Below are 20,284 nucleotides of genomic sequence, written 5' to 3' on the forward strand. Positions count from 1 at the left end.
ACAATAGTCTGTGTTTTGTCCATTCCTTCTGTATCATCCATATAACTATCTTTTCTCTGTCTTTAGTTCTTATCTGCTCATGTTGAATAGTAACCACAGGGCTCTTCATAATTTAAGTCAGCTGTCTTTCCAAATCTAATTTATGGGCAGAATATAAATACTTGGGTGGAAACCTTAACTTGAATTTAAGGAATTCAACTTACCTGACAACATATTAAGAAGCAGCTATTGTTAGTAGTCTAAATACGTTCGGTACTACAGTAGTGAGTATTGCACCCTTCCCCCAAAGACTCTAATGGATCCACCTAAAGTTTGATTAGAAGAGTCAAAGATGCAGAAACATAAATCCTACCTTGTTAAAATTTCTGATCAAGGTTTCACCTTATTCTTGTTTAACAATGACCTATGTCTAGACTTGCTGAATAAGAGAAGTAATGCAGACTAAATTCAGCCTTTCTTAATTGAATTGGGGGCCAGAAATGCAGCTTAGGCAATAAAGGTGAGTTTGCTCGATGCAGCTGCCTTTTGAAGTAAAAAGTGGTTTTTCACATCAGTGCTCTAGGAAAAGTGTAACAAGATTTTCCATTGGATGTTTTTTTTTTAAAAAAAAGTAAGATTTTTCTTAAAGAGGCCAGCCGTCAAGAGCACTAATTCAAGAAATCTAGCCAAAGACAAGTCCCCAATAAGGCCATGAAAGCTGAATGAATCTTTATGCGCTCACGTTTGCAAAAATCAGTTTGCTGTAGCAGCAATTATCACAATTCATTTATTAAATTTTTAAGCCACCTATCACTAATACAGTTACTCTGGGCAGTTTACAATATGATAGGAATGCTGGAAAGATTTTAGCAACCAAGTCATATGGCAGCTTTAAGTTCAACAGATTTTAGGGGCTAAAGCTTAGTCAATCCAAACAAGTGATTTCTTGTCTGTGAAAGCTTATGATATTATGTATTTATTAGCCTTTGAATTGCCATGGGACTGCTGGGTTCCCCCCCCCAACCCAATATACTCTGTTATTCTTAAAAAAAACTTGTCATCTTTTTCAAGATCAAGTGAGCACCATATCTGGTTTGCATGCAGTATCATATTAGCAATGGCTAATATGTATGGAAGCAATTCCTGTTGAGAGTCTAACTTATTCAAATTTCAGGATGAGACTCTGCAGTCAGCTGGTCTACAGCTGAATATACTGCTAATGTAACTCTGATACTATGAATACCTTGCTATTATCACCAATTATCAAGGTTGTTTTTAAAGTGTATGTGGATTTCCCAGCAACTGGCTACATGATTAACAACCAATTAAGTCCATCTAGCTCTCCAGCAGAATGTGATTTTGTTTTGAAAGCTATGAGAATTACTCAGCCAACTTCTATTGTAAGCTTAAGGTTTATATTATAATCATTTACAAGCATTTAAGAATCATACCTATACCTAATTACCTGAAATAATTTTCCACAATAATAAATCTGGGTGGACATAAAACCAGCTTTAAGGAAAGCTTTAAGGAAAATATTATCTCAACTTTTCCTATTTTAAATGTGAATCCTAATAATTTATGTATATATATATATATATATATATATATATATATATATATATATATATATATATATATATATATATATATATATATATATATATATATATATATATATATATATATATATATATATATATATATATATATATATATATATATATATATATATATATATATATATATATATATATATATATATATATATATATATATATGAAAAAACCAATACTGCAATAGGAGGAAAATTATGTCACAAGTATCTATTTTACTTTGTCATTTTTAACGAGTATGTTTATCAAGAGTAAAAGATGTGTTACATATGCCCCGTAAGCATCGAATAAATAGATTTTCGAAGTGAAAAACCCTAACACTTTAAGCAAAAGGAAATCAAATGCATCTCCTTTTTCTACTACAGCATGTGTGTGTGGTCAGTGCAACTTTTCTTTTATGAATTAAACTTTTGAAACTGTACATCTAATTATTCAGCCCCAGGAAATCAAGAGTCAGTTGCTTTATTTTAAGTCATAAAATATTCTAACAAACAATAATAGCAGAATACTATAAAGTGTCATCACGTGATGTATCGTGACCTCCCCTTTGCTAAAACGGGGGTGGGCGTGGCAGGTGCGTGACACATATGGTCCGTGGGCTGCCAGTTTGACCCCCCCCCCGCTATAAACCATTTTAAAAGACCCATAATAATGATGTTAAAGACTCAGAGTGAACACTATTTATCTAGTGGACTGCTGAGGACTTAAAGCTCTGTAGCAACAGAACAGAATGCCACTTTTGCTGAAGCAGACACAAATTCCTGTATGTCCATCTACAAATGCATGTCTATCTTTCCAAGTCATAAAGCTTAATTGATTAGCTAGAACCCACTTCATTTATCTTCCTGAGCGTTCCATGAAGCAACCTAGGTTCAAAAGAGGGAACAAAATTAACAAGCTTTTGTCTACTTTTGGTTCAAAAGCCACCACACTGGTGCCCAAAAAAGGAATGTTCTCATATATCCCAACCTGAAGACAAAGGTGCCATGGAACAGGAGCTCATGGACGCTTTGGTAAGGCCTCACCTCTGGGTCCTGTAATGACAGGTCGATGATGCTGGGTGAATGCCGTTCCAAGGGAGGAGGTCTGTGAAGGCGAGGGACTGCTGAAACCAGACTTCTCTGACTTCTTTAATGTAGTTGGCGATGGCAATCCTGGCAAGAATGATTGATACGTGCAATTTAATAATGCTAGCTCACAGAAAAAAATGCCTATGCATTTGGAAACTGGGTGCGAAAGCAAATAGATAAACTTAAAGGACAAATTAAACTGCATACAACAGCAAGCTTACTTTTATTTATGACTGTCTTTGGGAACAATGGGCGGCTATCGCCGAGGTAAAGAAAGGCACATTAAAATGCAGCCGTACTTTTCTTTTTAAATCTCCGAGGGCAGGAACTGGCACCTCATTCATTATCACTCTTATCAAGTTCCATCAATAAATGCTACTCTGAGATGTGTTTGTCCTTTTAAGGGTTTGTTCTAGCTTTCGTTCTCTCTAGTTCAGTGTTTCTCAAACTTGGCGACTTTAAGTCCTGTGGACTTCAACTCCCAGAATTCCCCAGCCAGCTATGCTGGCTGGGGGATTCTGGGAGTTGAAGTCCACAGGACTTAAAGTCGCCAAGTTTGAGAAACACTGCTCTAGTTTATGAACAGGTATTAAAAATGGCTCAGGGAAGTCAACAGAGTTCAGTGTTTTGGAACCTCAGTGAGAATGAGGTTGGACTGTGAGAATGAGTAAAGCTTCTCTCTCAAGTTCCTGCTCGTTTCACAGTCTCTGAGAATTTTGAGTAGTTTACAACAAATCAGCAACAGAATGAAGGCTGCAAAAGGTTGTGTAAAAAGCATTTCTGTGGTTGGAAACATTTTGTGGGAATGACAGCATTTTTGAATTTTTCTTTTAGTTGCTCCCAACTTTTTATTCAGTACACATCGTGTATCATTCCCGGCAACTATGTTTACCTAAGCTTCATTCCATCACATCTGAGGGTATTGGATTAGGAAAGGCTGTTTTGGATAACAGGTTAAAAGATCGTTTCCTAAGTCAATTTAGCATCCTGTAATTTGATGGTGGTATATGTGAGTATGTATATGTATGAGTATGTATATGTATGTGTATGTGTGTGTGTGTGTGTGTGTGTGTGTGTATGTATGTATGTATGTATGTATGTATGTATGTATACATACATACATACATACATACATACATACATACATACATACATATATATATATATATATATATATATATATATATATATATATATATAAAATGTTTTTGTAGATTTTCACGGGTGTAGGTATGCTGGTTTTGTTGTATTCGGGTCTTTTCCCGTGTAAGATTGAGAGTGTCTTTGCAACGTTTCGGCAAGATCTCACTTGCAATCTTCAAGCTTGAAGATGGCAAGTGAGATGTTGCCGAAATGTTGCAAAGACAATCTCAATCTTACACGGGAAAAGACCCGAATGACTTCTGAAAAAAAAAATCCTTACTGGAAAAAAACAACTTTCTAAGATGCTGAACTTTTTAACATCACTTGAAATAAATCAGCTTTAGTGTAATCCAAACCACAGGAAAATGCCTTGTGCCAAGCCTGTTTGTCCACCTGCTCCAATATTTTCTGCATGGACTGACAAGGTGACTTTACCAGAGCATTGTGAGAAATCACTAGAGGGAAAGGAGAACCACTGCCGTTCCCCCACTGCCCTCCTTGCACATGGAGAATTGCTGGATCTCTCTGCCTTCTTTGTATGGAACAAGTCTGTTTCAGTATGGAAAAGTAACTTATGAATCTTTTATTTTAAACTGTTGTATACAGTAACTTTACCACATAATCAACAGATGTAGAGACACACACAAAGTGTTAAGATGCAGGCCTAAAAGTTTAGAACAAAGCACGGGTCCTAAGTTCTTTCTTTCTATCTATCTATCTATCCATCCATCCATCCATCCATCCATCCATCCATCCATCCATCTATCCATCTATCCATCTATATTCTCTACAGAGAATCATTAAAATTGCCGAGAATATCACCGGGCTCCAGCTACCAGCCCTTCCTGTTTGAGGAAGTTGTGTAACATTCTCAGAGACTCTTCCCATCCTGCTTACATTCTTTTTAGACTGTTGCCTTCTGGCAGAAGATACAGAACAATTAAAACTAGGACCACACGTCTTCTGAATAGCTTTTATCCCAGAGATATAATTGCACTCAACAATGAACTGAAGGGCCACCATCAGTGAGCTATTGGATAGCACTACTTGGTCTGTTGTGTGGATGTTTGGGTGGTTTGGGGTTGGGAAATTTTTTGGTGAGTGGGTATGTGCTTGGGGATTGTTATGTGTGTGGGGCCTGGTCTCTGGGTGTTATGTGAATTTTGTTGTATGTGTAAACTGTGTATATACATACAATGACAATAACGTAAAGTAAATTATCTATCTATCTATCTATCTATCTATCTATCTATCTATCTATCTATCTATCTATCATCTATTCATCCATCCATCCATCCATCCATCCATCCATCCATCCATATATCTACCTCCCTAGCTACCATCTTTTTACTCACGCACCTCCAATTTCTAGATTTTCCAACTCCAAAAATAATTCCTGGTGGCTTTGCAAACGTAACAATAGAGAAAATCACACACCCTGGCCCAATCACTCCAAGGGAATAATGGGGGGGGGGAACAATCTCCCTCTTCATCCTCAATCAAGAAAGATCTATCTGAAGGAGAAGACGTATTTCTAGGGCTTACTTTGAAGCAGATATGGAGGACACTAAACAAATATTTGTGAAGATGCCATTTCAAAGGACAGGTATGGTCACAGGAAAAGGCAACTTTTGGGTCCATCTAGATGACATGGCTTAACTGTCAGGATCCAAAACAAGGAAAATCAGACATCTCTCAAATACCTAGAGTCTATGCCATACAAACATCAGGTAGATTCAAAATATTGTAAACCTCCCCGTGAAGTTCTGCTGCACTTCATTATAAAGTCGTTTTAATGAACTTAAGCCATTTAAAACTCACTGAACTGAACAGTGCTTTATTTCTAAATAGACATGCTTACGCGTTCACGTTAATGTCAGAAATTTTACTTTCATATGAGGTTCATTGTGTTCAAGGAGGTGTAATCTTAGAAATAAATGTTCTTAATACTGCTTTCTTAATATGATTATAAATAAATGCATTAGTTCAATTGAACTCGATATAATTAAGCTGAAAGTTAAATTTTGAATTACAGAAATACAAGAATTACACTTTATAGTGCAAAAATAATGATCTGTTGGTGATGAGTAGCCCTCAAACTGGCTATCCTATGCAGATTTACCTGGGCAGAAACAGAACTTCATACACTGAGATCTACTTCTGAGAAAACAGTTTCCCATTGCTTGATTATAAGCCCGGTGGTCCCTAACAACACACAGTTTTATCGCATAGAATTTTATAAGAATTACTAAGATAATGTATGTGAAGTCATAAGGAAATGCATGCAGAGTATCAAATTATCTAGCTAAATTATCAGTTTATTGCCTGTTTACTGTTATTAGCTATAGCCAATTTAACCTTTTGAAAGAACATTTAGCATAAATGGCTGACTTCCGAGCAAACACATAGAAATGTTAAAATCTTCTTCAAGCTGGACTCAACATCTGAGGAATGCATGGACACATCCGTGTAGTTTACTTGACAGCAATATACAAGAGATTTGTCACTGCCTAGTTGTACTGCCCAAATCAATAGGTACAAAATGAGAAGACCAAAGCGTCATTTTTGGTATCTCATAATAATATTCTGTTTGAAGGTGAAATCAAAGGGCCTAGTAAAATACAGATGAGAACCTGCATGCTAAAAGCTAAAAGCTTTAAGAATAATCTAAAATAAATGTTATTCTTCTAAAGTTATTCCAGACATTTGATAATGTCTTTTGTGAGAAATGGCTGCATTTATAATTAGAAAAAACACAAAACCCGGGAGACTATTTTAGTACCCCTTGTTTTGTTAAGGTTGCTGATTATTTCTTAGCATGGTCTCTTTCATTTATTCTTCCTGTTAATTTAAATCAGCAACTGGTTTAGTTTCATTGTCCATCCACGCTTAAACATTTATCTATCTGGGACAAACACTGCACACGAGACTTGCAAATGGAAATAAAACTTTGAATATTTACTGGAAAATCAGACTCATTTTAAAAAGAAAGTAATTTCAAGAGGCTGAAAAGTACAAGTTCCATTAGCATAAAAGGGATTCTGACAGCATATGAAAGGACTAGGTGATGAAAGTAGAGTAACAAAATAAAATCAAACTGATTAATATGCCACGTAATAGTGCTTTTTATTCAGCAGAATATTGTTCTACCTAAGCTGTAGATCTGAACCAGTGGTGCAATTTAGCCAGTTCTATCCAGTTCGGGCTCTGCTTACCCACCTGGATGTCATCATGTCCCATTTCTGATGTTCTGTGCATGCACGGAAGGTCATGTAGCAAAGGTAAGTTGATTTCACCCCTGGATCTGAAAAATCTGACAGAAGCCCCTTTTAGGCCATAATAGAAAAAAAATGCCTGCAGATAAGATCGAGGCATATCCTCAAACTTTGCCTTTCTTTGGAATGAGCAAGACCTTAAGATTATGGGGATGAATATATACTGCAATTTAGCCAAATAGAATTATGCTTTCTTTGTTGATGTGAAAAAATTATGGATGATGAGACTGGGTTGGATCAGGAACCCATGTCTCAGAAATTTATATACTGCAATTCTAAACAGAGACACTGAAGGCCAAATTGCTGGTAGTGGAACTGGCAAATGACAACTTTCCCTCCCAGATGTTCTAGTGGTTTAGGATATAATCTGGAACAACTTGTTTTCTGTGAGGGATTGAAATGGAAAAGTGAGAAGATGACCAAAGGCACAAGAATTTTTACCAGCTTGTACTGAAGGCACAGAAACTAAGGAATTAAAAAAGGAAAATATGCTTGCCAAAATGAAGTTGTTTTAATGATTATTTTGGCAAAATCTCTGAGTTATCAGAAGAATTTTAATGCCTTCTATTTGTGTAGCATAGCTACAATTCTTTCAAATACATGTGCAACACCAAGTTGGAGTCGAAGACTGTTTTTATACATTAATGGCTTTGTTCTTAAGTTGATTAAATATCTTTATCACCATTTTCTACCATATAAACATTATAAAAATAATGCAACAATAATCCAGTTTCAATCTATTACATCATTGTTGATATACTGAATAAACGAAAATCTACCAAAAGACTGATTTTTAAAATTTGTCATCTATTATGCCAATGTTTTCCCACCAGTTAACAGCTATCAAAGCACTAGCTCCAATATAAATAAAGACTCAAGAAGAGAAACTTAATTACTTTAAGTCTCTATATAAAGCTGACTAATTCAAAATTGCCAATTACAAATGAATTAAGTAGAGTTCTTGGTTGTTTTCTTGCAGACATTTCATTATCCAAACTAGGTAACGTCATCCCTGTTGTTGCTCAGATAGCACCAGAGACCTAGCCATACCCTTACTAGGATTTGAACCTGGGCTGTATTACATATTAGGCAGATGTATTAGCCACTAAACCACAGGCTCTCCTCCTTATCAGCTGAGCCAGGGAAAAAGGTATGTATTTGTGTTACAACCCCTGGTATGCCCAAATATGGGAGGAAACTCACTACTCCCCAATTGTAACACAAATACATACCTATTTCTCTGGCTCAGCTGATAAGGAGGAGAGCCTGTGGCTTAGTGGCTAAGACTCCTGCCTAATATGTAATACAGCCCAGGTTCAAATCCCAGTAAGGGTATGGCTAGCTGATGAGAGCTAAATAGCTTGAAATAGATCTATACTAGTCTCCCTTTATTTATTTATCAGCACAAATACAACACAGATATAAAAAGGCAACATTAAAAATATAGTTTTCTGCCTGGATGGTCTCCTGCAGTGAGCCGATCACTCACCATCTTCAGGCTGAGTTTTCGGCTTAAAGTGTGATCGGAGCTGCTGTCTTTCTATAAATCTTGGTGGGGATGTGTGGAGTGCTGGCTTTGTTTCAGTAAGTGGAATGATTGGTTGTGTGGTTGTATCATGATTGGTAGATTGGTGCTGATTGGTGCTAGCTGTGTGTCTATTGTTGTTTCATGTTGTAACGGCCTGGGTGGTGGGTGGGGCTCGTTTGTTGACTAGGGCTGGTTTCCAGATGTCTGGTAGGCGGGAGGTATCATCACGTTTATTCATGTTTTGGGGGTGTTTCTCTAGTTTGATAGCTTCCATAATTATTCTCTTGTTGAAGTGTTCAGTTTTGGAGATTAACCTGGTTCCTTCAAAATTAATTTCATGTCCTGTAGCTTTAAGGTGCTGGAAAAGGGAGGAAGTTTTTTTCGTTTTTTTCTTACTGCATTCTTGTGTTCTGCGATACATGCATTTATTCTCCTGTTCGTTTGTCCTATGTATGTTGCAGGGCAGATTTTGCATGGTATTTCATATACTCCTTGGTTTTCTAGCTGGATTTTGTCATTGGGGTGTTTTAAGATGTTGGCTATTTTTGGGTCAGTGTTGAAGGCTGTCTTGATATTGTGTTTGTGGAGGATTTTGCTAATTTTATCTGTGGTGTCTTTGATGTAAGGGAGGAGGGCGATGCCGTTGTCCTGCTCTGTGTCTTTGGATTAGGTTGGTAATTGTTTTTCTTTGGAATCTGTTGGAGATTAATACGTTTGTGAGAGTGTGTAATTCAGTTTTCAGGTGGTCTTTGTTGGCTAGGCATTTGGTTCTGGAGATGAGGGTCTTGGCTACAGAATTGATCCGTGCAGGGTGGTGATGGGACTGTGAATTTAAGTAGCAGTTGGTGTGTGTTTTTTTCCAGTAGATGGTGTGTCCTGGGGAGCCATTGGTTTTTTTGTAGATTAGGACGTTCAGAAAGGGAAGTTGGTTGTTTGCTTCTATTTCCATGGTGAATTGTATTTTGGGGTGTAGGCTTTTGAGATGTGTGAGGAAGTTGTTCAGTTTTCCTTTCCCGTGTGGCCAAATCACGAAAGCGTCATCAACATATCTAAGCCAGAGTTTGGGTTTGTGTTCAGATTTATCTAAGGCATTAGTTTCAAAATGTTCCATGTATAAGTTTGCGATAACGGGTGAGAGGGGTGACCCATAGGTGTTCCTTCTATCTGTTTGTATCTTTGTCTATTATGGATGAAGTATGTGTTGGTTAGGCAGTGGTTGGTCAGGTCCGGGATGTGTTTAGGGAGGTTGTGTTTGTTCTGGATAGCTGTCAAGGCTTCTTTTATAGGCACTTGGGTGAAGAGGGATATGACATCGAAACTCACGAGTAGGTCACTGGGTTGTAGGTTTTGTTTCTTTATTGTTTCCATGAAGTGGAGTGAGTTTTGTACGTGTGAGGTGATGGATTCTGCATAGGGTTGGAGTTGTTTGGTGAGGAATTTGGCAAGATTTTGTAGAGGTGAGCCTATGGGGCTGACTATGGGTCATATACATACATACATACATACATACATACATACATACATACATACATACATATGTATATATGAGTTATGAATTCTTAAAAGAATAATAAAACTAAAATAAAACTTTTTTTAAAAAGGTAAAAGTGGGTATTAACAGCTGAATTTTGAAGTCATCAAAACAGCTTTGCAAGAAACCTCAGCATTCTTACTCATTGTCTCCTTTTACAGTGGCGAGGTTTTGGGGAGACTCTTGCCATTAGGTATGCTGACTGTGGTGATGGGTCGCAAGTCCATAGTATTTAAAGAGCATCAGTTTATTTCTTCCTGCTAGGCATCACCACACATCATCATATTATTTTCATTAATTGAAAACGTATTGTGCCTATACTTATAGAACACACATTTCCTGTAATTAACACTAAATTATGCAATACTAGCTTTCTGTTGTTATTATGCTGACTCTGTAAACCACTTAGAGAGGAATGTAAAGCGGCATATAAGTCTAAGTGCTATTGCTATTATCGAGGCCTGCTCAGTCTTGATGCCTTAAAGCCCTATGTCAGGAGTACAAAAATAGGAACCCAACATCATTTCATTTCCAACCTCAGAATGGGAGGGGCCAAACATTTCAGATGTTCATCCTTCATCCTTCCGACAGATCCTTATCTCTACCTCTCCCCCACCCCCATTTTTGACATGCTGTGCAAAGCCTGGGGTGGTCTTTTAAGCTATAGAAAGTGAACATTCCTGCCCTATGTCATGATTTAAGGATTCATATTTTTCAGATTACTTATTGTGAAGACTTCAAAAGCTGTTATTTTGCAGGTATAATTATGCTGTGAAAGTCAGAACAAAGATAAGTCAGGCAAAAGAAAATCATTCAAAAAGCTACCAAAAGATGAAACTTTTGCAAGTCATTGATCAATGATAAATTTACAATTGTTATTGCTGCACATTATGAAGACTGATGAATTGCAAGAAGATTGATAATCTGAGCAAGTGTTTGTTATGCCTGCATGTGTTGAGTTAGGACTGTGCAAATTCTTTGAAATACCTCATACAGGATGTGTAGGAATATGTACAAATCATCTATTGAATAATTAAATGGCTAAGTCTTTTTTTTGGGGGGGGGGAAGCGCTTGCATTTGGCTATCTGGGAACCCACTCCTGGGCATCTCAGCATTTATGGGAGGAAAGAGCTATGGGTGCCCATTAAGGCCAAAAGACCAAGAAGCAGCCTCCGGAACAGATGCACAAGCAGCTGCTTAACGATTCCAGAAGAGGTGCTTTGAATGTCCTCCTGTGTGTTCCAAGTCACCTATTTTAAAGGAATTGCACAGTATGTGCAGGTATCTACGTATGCATGCATTTGTGCCTTTACATAAGCGTATCTGTATGGACAAATAATATTACTTTTTCAGAGACTCATAAGTTTCCAGAAAAATAACTTTTCATAAGAAGGCAATCACAGAAATACATCTCCTGAAAAATATAAAGCTAAAATATGAAACATAAACTGGTTTCAAAATAAATTTCACCAGAACAAATTTGGCTTAGGAGCACAGAAAAAAAAGAAGAGAAAGAAAAGAAAGATCACTTTAAAAGAGAATCAACAAATTGAATCAACAAAAAAGCATTTTTTTTCCTCTCTAACCGCATCAGATTTAGTGACCATTTTAAGACGATCTAATTAAGAATTTTACTATGGATCTACTTTAATGCATCATAAATCAATATGTTTAAATTAGACATATGGGCCTAGATTTCTATAGCCACCTCAGTGCCACATTCTTTTGATAGAGTTATTTCCTTATGTTTACTGGAACCACAGTCCTGTGTTGTTGGATCCTTTAAGAGCAAAAAGTTCTTTAGATTTTTATCTTCTCAGACTATCTTCTGCATGGAGCAAGTCCAACTGGTAAACAGCATCTAGCTGAAAACCATCACTTCCTCTGGCTGCTTTCCCACCTATCCATTCTTCCTGCGACTGCATTCAACTAAGCAATCATGTCCAAATTATTTCATCCTTTTGAATGATATTGAGTATGCTTTTTCCTCCTGATGTTACTGCCTGCTCTGCTTTTCTAAAATATCCGCCCATCCAGTGAATTTCTTCTTAATGGATCATTGGAATTGCCTTTCTCAACTATCAAGTGTATTATCTGTGGAGCTTTTGAAATTGTAATAGCGTATGTTGGAATGCTGGCAGACTTGAAAAAAAGAACACTGACCTTTAAAAATAAAAGACAGCACCCAAACTTGGTTCTGTGACAATGTAAATGTTTGGGGAAAATGTATAAAAAAAATTCTACAATATCCAGAATACTTAAAACTATACACTTAAAAGGATGTTTTAAGTGCACGTATAACAAAAATGTCTTAGCAGATGACAATACTTGGTTCAAAAGCTCCTTAGGGATAGGACTATTAGTACCAAGATGGCAGAGCTCCATTGAATATCTGGGTGGCAGACTAAACTGTACCCCTAAAGGAAGACAAAGGCAAACCATTTCCATAGTGCTGCTGAGAAAACAACATAGATGTGTCTATAAAGCCAGGGAGAATTGTGCCTGACATATAAAAGATTTTTTTTTTAATTTTGAAAGACATGCATAGTACATAGAAGAGATTATGACCATCATAAAGTTTGATAAACAAGATAAGTTTAAGTAAAAAGAAAAGTAATGATATATAGTTATGATAGCTGACATATAATATATTCAAATACTGTAAGGTAAACTGAACTTCAGTTCAGAGGCAACTAAATAATTAAAAAAAATTCTTTGTAAATTTTAAATTTTGTAAATTGTTAAGAATTTAACAGAACATCGAAAAAAGTTTATTGTCAAGGAGAAGAAAAGCCATAAATATAAAGGTAGTCCTTGACTTACAACCATTTGTTTATCAACCATTTAAAATTACAATGGCATAACACCCACCCACCCACTTTTGATTTAAGACCAGTTTTCATATTTAAAACCATCACAACAACTCCATAGCTACGTGATCAAAATTCGGGGGCTTTGCAAACATCATGTATTTACAATGGTTTCATATTCTGGTGTCATTTGCAACCTTCCTAGCCGTCTTCCAACAAGCAAAATTAATGGGGAAACCAAATTCACTTAATGACTAAACAATTTTTTAAACAACTTCACTGATTTACTTAACAACTCCAGCAAAAAAGGTTGTAAAAGTGTTTTCATTGTTGCTAGTTTTATCTCCCCCAATCACATAAGCAATGAAATTTGCTAAACAAACTCTCAATTCTTTTCACTTTATTATGTGCCTCAATTCTTATGTGCCTCACCTATCCTGATTGTGTGCAGCTGGATTTACTGACCTTATTATAATGCTTTCCACACATCCTGTCATAGATGGTTCATCAGCCATCCTATCTCCTAGATAATTATACTGCATAAATGATACTTCTGCTCGATTCCCCATGGAAACCAACCTGAAGGGGATGTTCCTTCAAGGTGTCTTGAAATTTTACCGAGGGAGATAGGCAAAGAGATAAATATTGTTCCAAATTAATGGTGGTATTTCTCCTATTCACTTATTTATATATCATAGTGCTTACATACAGCCCCCAATCAGTGACTCTGGCCAATTCATAGAATTGTTTCAAGGTGAGATTAAAAACTTCAATAAATTTGTCATGGTGTAAAAAAAAAAGTTAAGAAACAAAATGAACTATGTAAATTCTAACAACTACTCCAGGTTCTTCTACATGTATGCTTTTGCTGCCTTTTACAAAAGCTTAAAAGTGTAATTGTAAACTGCAATGACTTTAAAGCAAAATTTGGAAGGTTATCAAAATGCTTTGTAGAGGAGAGCAAGAATTCAATGCGCCCTCTTAAAATTGACTGAAGTGAATCTCAGAAAAAGTAATGTCAGCTAAAACCAAAGCTTAGATTAGTTAGCATTTGCACTGAAAACCTTACCTATAGGGAAGCAGTTGATTTTTCACCTCTACACTCCAAACTGCCCAACAAATAAGGCAACCTCGTATGTACCTATTACTTTATTAAGTCTACTGATCTTTTAATTTGCAGCTTTCCCATCAAAGCCTTTGAGAAGCAGGGAGATGTCAAATTGGACATTAATTAATTAATCTTGCATTTTAATTCCATGTTTTCTTTGGGAAATGAATCTGCTGGGGCCCTTGCATTGGAATGGAGCATTAGGAAGGAAAGAACCTCCTCCTCTCACCATTTTCGAATGAGAAAAGAGCCAAGTAAATATACTTGTCCAGGTTTTAAACTTAGCGCTTAGATCGGGAATGAAATTTCTTCATAAAGAATGCTGCTGCATTCTGGAAAGGACAGGCTAACTTCTCTTTTAGAACATATTTTAAGGAGTTCTGAGAAAAATGCAACTAATCAATACAGCCTATCTTCTTTGAGAATAATTCTCTGGGCATAATTAGTGTAATTTTTAAAAAGTTAACACAGGTATTTCTCATCAGAGAGGTGTTATATATTCTGCCCCTGCCCTCCACACATGTCCTTAGATTTTAATCTTTGGTTTTAATTTATGTTTTAATGTAGATATATTTTTATGACTGTAAGCTGCCCAGAGTTACCTTATGGTAAGATGGGCAAATAAACAAACAAACAAATAAAAGTGTGCAGAAAAAAATCCTCTCTTTCTCTATAGCTGAACTTTAATTTGGTTCCCCTCACAATTATTTTAAAAAAGAAAGTGACCCACTAAGCAAAATGAATGAAAATAGACAGACAGACAGACAGACAGACACACACACAATACATTCAGCTATGACTATGCATTTTCTTGAGTCTCATAAGATAAACAAATTATTTTTTAAAAAGTTATCAGAATCTCCCCAAGCCACATGAGAAAAACAAGAACATGGAAAATAAGGATTCGTGTTGCATATATCAGATAGCAAGGAACTTTATCATCCTTACTATGACTGCCATTACTTTGAGTATGTTATCTCCACAAACGTAGTGAAATAGCACAAAGGCATATTGAGAGAAACTCTTTTCTGTAAAATTGAGCTTTTCCCTCCTGATTAATGCTGGTACAACAAAGGAGGCACTGTCTGCCTAATTACGTTAAATACTTATCTTTGGGGATTAGCAGGGTGTTTCTGCTCAGTGTCACTCTTCCTGACAACCTAATGATAGATCTGTTTACTTAAGAAAGCAATTAGTAAATTTTTTTACTGTTTTCTTAACTGCCTTCATATCATGAAAATATTTGATTAACACATTCTAGCTTATCTTACAGTGAGAACCACACATTCCACATAGATTGTGCTCTTTCTTCAAAGCACCACAAATGGAGTTTGGCGTTATCTTGCACTGCCCTCACATTCCACCTTCAAAAAGTTCAACAAAATGGACGCTGTGTGAAAAAAAAGATTTCAATCATGCTCTCTGCCATTAGAGAACTATTAAAAGTTAAGGAACTGTAAACAGGAATTCAGCCTATTTGCTCCAAAACGACTCTCTGCATCCATGTTGGTCAGTCAGCAAGCTATGTTTGCAAACACAGGCAGAACAATCACAAAATGGCACAGATTCAAAAAGAGATACTTAATCAGTTTAATACAATAGCAGAGTTGGAAGGGACCTTGGAGGTCTTCTAGTCCAACCCCCTGCCTAGGCAGGAAGCTCTATACTGTTTCAGACAAATGGCTATCCAAGATGTTCTTAAAGACTTCCAGTGTTGGGGCATTCACAACTTCTGGAGCCAAGCTGTTTCACTGATTAATTGTTCTAACTGTCGGGAAATTTCTCCTCAGTTCTAAGTTGCTTCTCTCCTTGATTAGTTTCCACCCATTGTTTCTTGTTCTACCCTCAGGTGCCCTAGAGAATAGTTTGACTCCCTCTTCTTTGTGGCAACCCCTGAGATATTGGAACACTGCTATCATGTCTCCCCTAGTCCTTCTTTTCATTAAACTAGACATACCCAGTTCCTGCAACCGTTCTTCATATGTTTTAGTCTCCAGTCCCCTAATCATCTTTGTTGTTCTTCTCTGCACTCTTTCTGGAGTCTCCACATCTTTTCTACATCATGGCAACCAAAACTGAATGCAGTATTCCAAGTGTGGCCTTACCAAGGCATTATAAAGTGATATTAACACTTCATGTGATCTTGATTCTATCCCTCTGTTTATGTAGCCTAGAACTGTGTTGGCTTTTTTGGCACTGCTGGCTCATATTTAAATGGTTGTCCACTAGGACTCCAAGATCCCTCTCACAGTTACTACTATTGAGCAAAGTACCACCTATACTGTACCTGTGCATTTCGTTTTTCTTGCCTAAATGTAGAACCTTACTCTTTTCACCATTGAATTTCATTTTATTAGATAGTGCCCAATGTTCAAGTTTGTCAAGATCCTTCTGTATCTTAAGCCTATCTTCTGGAGTGTTGGCTATTCCTGCCAGCTTAGTGTCATCTGCAAATTTGATGAGTTCCCCATTTATTCCCTCATCCAAATCATTGATGAAGATGTTGAAGAGTACTGGGCCTAAAACGGAGCCTTGAGGTACTCTACTGCATACTTCCCTCCATGTAGATGCAGTTCCATTGAGGACTACATGTTGAGTGCAGTTGGTCAGCCAGTTACGAATCCATCTGGTGGTGATACTGTCTAACCGACATTCTTCTACTTTATCTAGTACAGGTTATGGTTTACTTTATCAAATGCCTTACTGAGTCCAAGTAAACTATATCAACGGCATTCCTCTGGTCCACTAATTTTGTAACTTTGTCAAAGAATGCAATAAGATTAGTCTTGCATGATCTGTTTTTGACAAACCCATGTTGGCTTTTGGCTATTACTTTGTTTACTTCTAGGTGTTCACTAATTCATTGCTTGATTATCTTTTCCAGAATCTTTCCTGGTATTGAAGTCAGGCTGATAGGTCTATAGTTTTCTGGATCTATTTTTTTCCTTCTTTGAAGATGGGAACCACATCAGCTCTTTTCCAGTCCTCTGGCAGTTTCCCGGTGCTCCAGGATCTCTGAAAGATATAGTTCAGTGGTTCTGAGATCTCATCTGCCAGTTCCTTCAGAATCCTGGGGTGCAATCCATCCGGTCCTGGTGATTTGAACTCGTCTAGGGTAGACAGGTGCTCACTTACCATTTTGTTCCCCATTTCAATTTGTGTTCCTAATCTGATTTTTGTGGTGCTGTTTTTGATAGGTTGGACTGTTTTATCCCTTTGTGTAAAGACAGATGCAAAAAATGAGTTACATAGTTCTGCTTTCTCCCTGTTGCTTGTCACCTTCTTGCCACTTTTTCCCAGCAATGGACCAATTGTTTCCTTAACTTTTTTCTTGTTTTTAACATGCTGGAAGAAGCTTTTTTATTTTTTACTTTTGTGGCAAGCCTTTTTTCATTGTGAGCCTTAGCTTTCCTTATTTCATCTTTACAGGCTCGGGCTATTTGCTGATATTCTGCCTTAGTTATGTCCCCCTCTTTCCACTTTTTATACTTATCTTTTTTGTCTTTGAATCTTTCAAAATTTCAATTCAAGTTGAATGATTTAAACTTCTCTTTGATGGAAAATAGAAGTTGGAAATGGTTTTCAAGGAGACTTGATTCAATTCAGAATATTGTTTTTATTCATATAGAACACAGATAGAGAAATTCTCTTTGACGTATTCATCATTTCTATTCTTGGTAGAACTCTGAACAAAATCTATGGTTCGGATTTCTTAGTTTTGAAAATTTATTTTAATGAAGAATGCTGTGATTTAGCTTTTGTGATTTATTAGCTATCATCGGGTGTGCATTGAAATGTGCTGAAACAATTTTTCAAAAAAACATAAAAGGAAAATAATGTTCGAATAAATACACATATGGATAAATGAGAACGGCATAGCATTAGATTTATAATAATATGGGGAAAAATGTAATTGATATACAGGGTCCAGTCCTTTTCTCTTGTCAATGAGGAGCTAACCTTGTTTAGCAGACCCCAAATTAAACATATGATGGCATGATTTGTCTCCACAAAAAACCTGATAAAACCAGTGATTGTTTGACTGAACTTGGAAAATCAGATCTAGCACATTGAGGTGTTATGAAGGAGAGGCAGGAAACTATTTCAGATTGTGGATGCAATATTTATCAGAAACTTGCTAACTAAAATTAAGGAGGTCCTTCAATTATGCTTCGGTCATGAACTTTTCAAAGAGTTATCAAGAGTATCTGCAATGCAGTGTTCCAACGTGGGAGTGACAAGGGCAGCAGCCATTGAGACATCAGGACCGCATCAAGCAGAGGTCACCATTCTTTTGTTAAATCTGCACTTAACATAGAAGAGGCTTTAGCCAGCATCCATAACTTTCCTTGATGCTTTCACAGCCTAAATTTGAGCTGGCTGCAGACCCAGCACGGTTTCAGTCCACACCGGTCCTTGCAAGTTAAATTGTCTTTTGAAAGGCATAAGATTAAGAGTTTTGCAAAGCAAAATAGGGATAAGGAATTTAAAACGACTAAGACAGATAAATAGTAGCAAAAGAACAGAATATTTCCCGGGGAAAAAATTGAAAGAAAGGGGGAAAAAAAAACCACCTCTAAAAATTATAATTGAAACAAGCAAAAAAGCAAGTTAAAAAACCTGCAATAGATTTGTTCATAGTTGTGTTTAACTGACAGAAATGAATGTTAAGCTTAAATAATTAGTAATGTTGATGAGTGCCTCAGAAAAGATGTACCACCTTAATATAGAGTACCCCGATCACAAAGAGAAATACTGTAGAAAGGGTCTTGTTGCATATTCTCATCCAACCCCTCCTCTTCATTCCAGTTCCCACACCTCCCTTTCTTCTTCTAGTTTCTGCACAACCATGAAACCCTTATATATCTTTCCTATAAATATGTATTTTTTTAAAAAAAATCTTCTGTTACTTGGCTCATCCAAAGTCATATAGGCAGAGTTTTGGGGCAGGTGTCAAATGTAGCAAGGAGAACATACGGTTTTCTTGTATATATTTTGACGTTTAATATTATCTAGGAGAAGTGTTCAGAAAATGTTGAGAATTTTAATCAAACTTGATTTGAAGACACTTCTCAGTACAAGTGAGTACAGACTATTTATTTATTCTTTTTTATGTATATGAAGTACTTCAATCTGTTTACATGAGGATATCACACTTCAGAGTGTATATTATTACTGTTATAGCCACAACCTGCAAAAGCTGCCACTTCACACACATAAGATACATTGCCATAGGTCCAGGCATGTAATCCACCTTCACAAGAGGGAGGTGTGATTTGTCACTACTGTAGTCACAGAATACAGAGTGAAATAACCCTCAGCTCTGCTTTGCTGGAATAGGAAAAAGTTTTAGGATTTATTTTTTATTTTTTAAAAGGACAGAAATTATGGGATCAAATTGGTAAAAGTGTGGGGTTTAACACAGTTCTACATAGCCTCTGATTAATAACTGGGAATTTCTAAAGATAGAATAGTCTAGATTAGCAACTATGGCCCCATTACACACATGAACTTCAATTCAGTGTGTGTTTGTGTGTGTGTGTGTGTGTGTGTGTGTATAAATAAGTAAAAAATCCTGGGAGATGAGTTGGACTGAGACAATGACTGGCCTAAGATCACCCAGTTGGCTTTCACTGCTAAGGTAAAACTTGAATTCAAAATGTTCTGCTTTCTAGTCTGGTGCCTCAACCATGAGACCAAACTGGCTCTTGCTTCTTCAAATCACTTCTCTTTTTGCGTTTTCTCTTTTCATCCTCTAGGAAGAAGACCCTGTCTCTCTTATGCACCAGAAGGGTTGGGGGGGGGGTAGGGACAGCAGGTGAGATGATTATGGAAGACTGGTGATTTCAGCAAAAACTATGAAACTGCTACCTCAAAGCAGGAAGTGGGCCGGAGTAAAGACCCAAAGACTTTCTGGAAGAGAAGGCTGGAAACCTACAGAGTGCTCCAACTTACAAACTTGGCCATTCCATTACAAAGGTTCAGTCAATTTCTCAACTGTAAAAACCTGAAATAATCTCTGGTGATGTAATAGTTGCAGGAAAAGAGGAAGACAGGAAATAGAGATACTGCTGTAGTGTCTCTCTCCCCTTTTATATCAGACAGCCAATGTCAGCAAAAAGTCTTTGAAAGACTTCGGAGGATGCACGAATGACAATAGGAGAAGGCTGGGGCAAAATCTGTTCTAACAAACTTGCTACTTTCCCAAGATAATCTCAGGATT

General features: G+C 36.8%; 1 protein-coding gene across 4 annotated transcripts in view; it reads right to left on the bottom strand.

The window, feature by feature from the left end:
- Positions 1 to 20,284, bottom strand: part of NFIA (nuclear factor I A) — a 328,546-nt gene that overhangs the window by 59,526 nt on the left and 248,736 nt on the right. For 3 of the 4 annotated variants that reach the window (XM_081949314.1, XM_081949312.1, XM_081949311.1), the window contains exon 7: positions 2,621 to 2,749. The exons of the other annotated variant lie outside the window; for it this stretch is intronic. In XM_081949314.1, coding sequence (XP_081805440.1) covers positions 2,621 to 2,749 — 129 coding nt within the window. The remainder of the gene's footprint in view (positions 1 to 2,620; positions 2,750 to 20,284) is intronic. 4 annotated transcript variants of the gene reach the window in all.

This window comes from Natrix helvetica (assembly GCF_964273705.1).
Source record: "Natrix helvetica genome assembly, chromosome: 3".
NCBI classification, from domain to species: Eukaryota; Metazoa; Chordata; class Lepidosauria; order Squamata; family Natricidae; genus Natrix; species Natrix helvetica.